This window comes from Podarcis erhardii (genome assembly GCF_964252035.2).
Source record: "Podarcis erhardii genome assembly, chromosome: 3".
Lineage (NCBI taxonomy): Eukaryota > Metazoa > Chordata > Lepidosauria > Squamata > Lacertidae > Podarcis > Podarcis erhardii.
Genome location: NC_138507.1, coordinates 112,975,631 through 112,981,630, shown reverse-complemented (window position 1 = coordinate 112,981,630; position 6,000 = coordinate 112,975,631). Strand labels below are relative to the sequence as shown.

General features: G+C 42.0%; 1 protein-coding gene across 4 annotated transcripts in view; it reads left to right on the top strand.

Annotated features, from left to right (window-relative positions):
• The first annotated feature begins 6 nt into the window (after positions 1–6).
• Positions 7–6,000, top strand: part of CCDC88A (coiled-coil domain containing 88A) — a 78,548-nt gene continuing 72,554 nt past the window's right edge. For all 4 annotated transcript variants that reach the window (XM_081854428.1, XM_081854427.1, XM_081854426.1 and 1 more), the window contains exons 1-2: positions 7–777; positions 902–1,002. In XM_081854428.1, the coding sequence (XP_081710554.1) occupies positions 715–777; positions 902–1,002 (164 nt within the window). In that variant the 5' untranslated portion in view covers positions 7–714. The remainder of the gene's footprint in view (positions 778–901; positions 1,003–6,000) is intronic.

Genomic DNA, 6,000 nt, shown 5'->3' with positions numbered 1-6,000 from the left:
CTGAAGGAGCCGGCGCCCCCCTTGTCTGCATGGGGAGGGAAGCGAGCCTGGCTTGCGGAGCGGGGAGGGCTTTCCTGTGCGGGCTCGCTTGAGGAAAGGGGGGGGAGACTTGGGAAAGTGGGGGGGTGGCTTGGAAGGAGAGATTTCTGGGCGCGCCCCCCCCCCCCTTGTCACACACATTGCACGGGAGCGAAACTGGGTCGAGGTAGTTTTCCTTGGGATTTGCATGTCTTTGCAGTCTCGCTTGCTGGTGCGGCGGGGGGAGAAAAGGGGCTTTGGGGGGGTGTTGCTGTTGAGCGGCTGGCTGATGTAGGGCTCTTTCGTAGGGTCGCTTCCTTTCTTTCTCCTTCCTCTTAAAGCACGGACAGAAGAGGAAGAAAGAGAGTGAAGTCGAAGACATACATCCATAGGAAGCGTCGGGGGAAGGGTTTTTTTTTGGGGGGGGGGAAATCCCTGAAAATGAACGTCGATGGCCTCGCGACCGCTCCTTTTCTGACGAGGGGCATAATGAAAACCCTGTTGTCGCCGCTGCCCTGGCTACTTTTTGAATTTTATCGGGGGGAACTAGCTTGGACGTATTCTTCCTGAACTCGTGGAGCATTTTACGGAATTACTGCAACGGAGGGAACCTCATACTGGCTTCTGGTTTTGTTTTGCTTTTCTTTCTTTCTTGGAAAATCCTGATTTGTTTATTTTTTTAAAAAAGCTCTTAAGATGGAAAACGAGATTTTCACACCTCTTTTGGAGGTCTTCATATCCAGCCCTCTTGTTACGTGGGTAAGCATTAATTCACTATTCAGTGGCAGAGATTTCAAATGTGTGTGTGTGTATGTATGTGTATATGTAATTTCTTACGGTAGAGACCAAGACGAAGTATGTCATTGTGATAATTCTGTTATAGGTTAAGACATTTGGACCGTTAGCTGGAGGAAATCCAACAAACTTGGACGAATATGTTGCACTTGTGGATGGAGTTTTCTTGAATGAAGTCATGCTTCAAATGTAAGTTGCTTTATTGTATGATTTGGTGTCTTCTGTATGCCACTTTTAGCAGTTGGTCTAAGAATGCATTTATTTCTTGTGGTCACTTTTTCTGCTTACATAGTTCAGTGCCTTAACATATTCCCAGTTGTTTGTACTGCTTCTGTGTGCAGCTGTTTCCTGGCAGTTGTATATCCACAAGAATTCAGCAGAAGTGGGGAGATGCAAAATTGCTAGGCAGAAGTAACACAGGATTCGGTCCAATAAAGGGTTAAGTACTGCATCTGGTCTGAGAATAATTGTACTCAGATGAAATGTTCAACTCTAAGCTTTTTATATTTGCCGTATAAGCTCAGTATACATTTTAATGTTTTGTAGAAACCTTCCAGGTTTCGTCCCTCATATGTTATCTGTGTGGAGCTTCAGATCCCTGATTTTGATCAGTGTTTAAAACAAAATGCAATAGTGCTTGCAAACTGATCTTAATTTTACTTGGGAAGGAAACCCCATTGATTTCAGCAGTTTGTTTAAATGAAAGCTGCACTTAATTATTCTGTGCTGTAATATACTTCAGAAACACAGCTCAGAACAAAAGTTTGAGGGAAATCTGTTGAGGATAGTATTTTGGTTCAATGGCATCATTTTGTAGTGATCATTACAAAGGCTAGTCTGTCCCCAGTTTGAATTAATATTGGAAAACCCAGCAGAAATGGATTCATATTTTAAACCTTAATTTATGGCTAAGTGATGTTAATTTTTGTATCACTAATATGGATGGAAGAGCCATATATTCATTCTATTTTTCAGTGGTGAGATATCTTAACAAATAAAGTTGTGGGAAATTAAATGTAGTTTAATAAGAAATAGGGCACTCCCAGAAGCAGCATGTTTCCTTTGAGATGAACATTGCCACAAGAGGTTTCCCCAGTTTTTGATGAGAGATGAATGCCACTAATGAAATGGCTTACAACTTGCTGCTAAAACATTTTTAGACTACACAGGACTAAACCTAAAAGTAACATTTCCACATCCTGAATTGGGAGCAAAAATGTTTTAGTCCTGTGTAGTCTATTGTACTTTGTTTGCCCAAGAGCTGTTGCTCATAAGCTAGTGATTCAACATGTGGAAATCATCATGCATGAATCAGCATCTGTGAAAGATATGAGCAGCAACAAGTACTGTTGTTAAAACCTTCTGATTTAAGTAACATTCAAAGGGTTCACAAATTAAGGATGCATGCAGTTAATAATGGCTATGTATAAAAAAGTCTAGTATGAAGTTAGACTTCACTGACATGAAAGTTCAATGAATATGATTACTTGAAGCCAGAGATTACAATTTTTTGTTCTTTAATAAAGCTGTATAGCTGGATGATTACTTTCAGTATAGTCAGAAACATAATAGAATTTAGGATGTCATTCTAAAGACTAAGAGCCTTGTAATGTACTCATTTCTTTGCTGTTGGTGCAGTGGAGAATTGGAGATGATCCTTTGGTAGAGATGGAAATTCTTTCTTCTTATATGGAATAGTGTGTACTTTTGTTGAAATCTCTCTACCGTGACTTATAGTAGCTTGGGCACAACAGAACCTTGTTTAAACTGCTTTGTAGTTTTACCATCATTTTATGAAGATTTAGATTACTCTTGGTACTCAGGGTGGTGGGCCACTAGGATTTCATTTCTGAGAGTTATGGACCTAGCTAGCTTCCAGAATGCTTAGGCATAGTGATGCGTTTGGGATGGGACAGGCAAAGGTAAAGTTGATGCTGATTGATGACCTGATGTGGATTGGAGGTTGACTGAGGCTGTTGAGAAAATAGTGCCCAGAAAAACACTTGTGGTCTTCTCTTATTTACAGTGGAGGTTTTTGGCACTGGAGTATCAAGGGAGACAACAAAGAGTGGCAGAGAAGTAGTCTGCATCTGACTCATCATGCCACACCTGTACTATAACAGTGTCAGTGATAGAAAATGCTCTCTTCTGCTACCATTGTGTCTGAATAAAGGCAGCTTATTTTTGATACCATTTAAGCAGAGTTGCTTGGGGTAATGATAATTCAGTTTGCTAGCTGATTTGCAAAAAAGTCTGTCACATACAACTTGACTTGGATATCACATTTAGAGTACAGCTGTACCAAGTGCTCATGTGCAGACATTTTCTGACAAAAAGCCCTGATTTAAGGAGAGATGCAAAATGCTTCTCTCTGCTGCTCCTTTGGCACCATTTTCTTCTCCTTCACAATGTGACCCCAGCTAATTAACAATCATACAGCAACTATGAAATAACATTGCTATATAGATGATCTAGATTGGGTATATTTTATCCCAAGGTCAATTAAATTAGCACAAACTCTGAATTGGTATTGGGAGGGTAGCAAATATTTTAATCAGGAGTCTATAAAAGCTTTACAATTCCCTTTCAGACTATGACATATCAATAAATTCTGAAAGGGGCTAGCTCATGGCCACACTGATTCTGTCACTGGATACAAATGAGTTTCCTATAGACCACTATGAGCATGGGGCAGAGACATATTGGTCTGCTACTTGGAGCATCAACCACCACACCCTTTAACCACAGGGCCTTTTGGCAAACCAATTGGCAAATTAAAATGAAGAACCTCAAGATGTTTGATTCAGCATTCTCTCTATGTTGGTTCTATACCAGGAGAGGGTTCACTCACTCAATGTTAAGTGGGACACTTTTAAGACAGGCAGAGGGTGAAGTGCTGCTTCATAGTTGCTGTATGATTGGGGCAACCCAGTCAGATGGACGGGGTACAAATGTTGTTGTTGTTGTTGTTGTTAATAATTAACTGGGAGGCATCATAAATTGCATATTCCACTACTACAGTTGACTGTTTCTTACCTAGGCTGTGGTCCAAGTTTTCCAGTGAATCTGAACGGCATAACAATTTAGGAAACCCTTAGTTATCTTCCAGCAACTCCTGTAGCCAAGCTAGTGCCAAACATATTGCTCTGCTTTCCTTTGGACCACAAAAAAGGCTGAGAGAGCAGAGATAACATGGGAGGATAGCCACAACAGACGCTGTAATTCTTCAACAGTTTGACTTCACCCCCAAAGGCACACTTCTCCACTATCTCCCAAGACAGATGGATGCCATCCACAGTTAACAAATCATTTTAAGATTTAGGACAAGACTGCACATGAGGTTTACTTATAGTTTGACCTTGAGTACAAACTTCTCACCCCCCCAAAACAGAAAGGTGGTGGTGTGGATATAGACCTGGGACTCCAGTGTAGTGGACATGAACCTTTTGTCCCCCTGAAATAATAGAGGACTCCCCATGCCTACAATTTTCTTAGGAATTTTTTTCCCCAGGCATGGGGAGTGGGTGGCTGCTTTGGTTCAGGACCCTAGCAAGGTAAAGGCTTAAAGCACCACTATGCCCCATGCATTCTCCTGCATGCAAAGACAGGCTGTAGCGGATTGAGTGAAAGACCAATAGTGGGTCCAAAGGTCAATAAGCCAGTTTCTGCACATGTTGTAGAGGGAAATAAGGGACAGATGGGGATCTTCAAACTGGGGAGGTAGCCCATCTAGGAAAAGGAAAACTCTGACCCCAAACCTCCGCTGCTTTGAGGGACCGAAGAAAAGGCTAAGGAATAAACCTTACACAAAACTAGAGTGGAGTCCCTAAGATGCTTGGATGGCCCTTGTACGCCTCATTTTGGCAACTTTTGCAGCCTGGCTGGTACCAGTTGTATTCTCTGATTTCCTTAGGACCACATCAGGCCAGGGGGTGGGTGCGGTGTTTTGTCATCTGGGCAGCTCGGAACCTCCACATATTCTGCCCAGGCTTGCACCCCGGAGAAGTCACTTCAGTGTTCCTAATGCAGCAAAAACAACAGTTTGACTTCATCCCTGGAGGCACACTCCATTGTCTAGGGTCCTGAACTGATAAGGATCATGCTGCTTATGCTGACAGTTCTTTGAAGGGGAAACCTAATGATAATTCCAGAACTGGGGTACCACTGTTGAGAATTGATGATTTTCATATCTGGTGGTAGAAGACATTGAAAAGGGCCTCTGCAGAAGATACTAATGATAACGGAATAGGTGCTCCTAATCAATAGCTTTTCTATATTTAGGTCAGATCATGTATAGGAGCTACTTTCATAGGCTCCAGTATCAAAAGAAGCTTGTCAGTGTACTTTCCAGTCCTACACAGATTCTCACTTCACTACCATGCCATGAATAGACTTTGGTAACTAAATGTAACCTTTCTCTGAAATTCAAAACTCTTCCAAATTCCTTGTGAAAGCCAGTCCAATAAAATGGGTCTCTTCTTTCAAGTAGCTTTATCAGCTTTTGCAAATCAGGACTTGAGCATTTCTCATGAGAGAGAGGACTCTCTGTGCTGTGCTGTGATGAACAATACTCACAATCAATTCACTTTAACAAATAAGGCATCAGCTGCAGGATATTCCAGCTACATCCCCTCCTTTATTGTATTCAGCCACCCCGGGATTAGAGGGGCTGGCTCTGCTTAAAAACAAGAAGAAATCTGGAAGCTTTTAGAAACAATAAAAATATTACTATTACTACTACTACTACTACTTCTTTGGCGATCACTCGTAGCCGAGTAAGATTGTCTTCCATGAACATGGTCTTAACGGTGAGTCCGTAAGTGACTGTGGAGGCCAATTCTGGATCCATACATCCTTCCACAGTGGGGACATAGGTTTCCGGGTGGGAGGTGATGATGGTGAGGGTTTGCCAAACATGCCTTCCTCTTAGCACGTTTCTCCCTTTTGTTCTGAGTTCGAGCATCTTCAAAGTCCATGACACCTGTGGTAAAGGTGTTCTCCAATTGGAGTGCTCACAGGCCAGTGTTTCCCAATTGTCGGTGTTTATACTACATTTTAAAAAAGATTTGCCTTGAGAGAGTCTTTAAACCTCTTTTGTTGATCACCAGCATTACGCTTTCCATTTTTAAGTTCTGAACAGAGTAGTTGCTTTGGAAGACAATTACAGTGGTGCCTCGCAAGACGAAA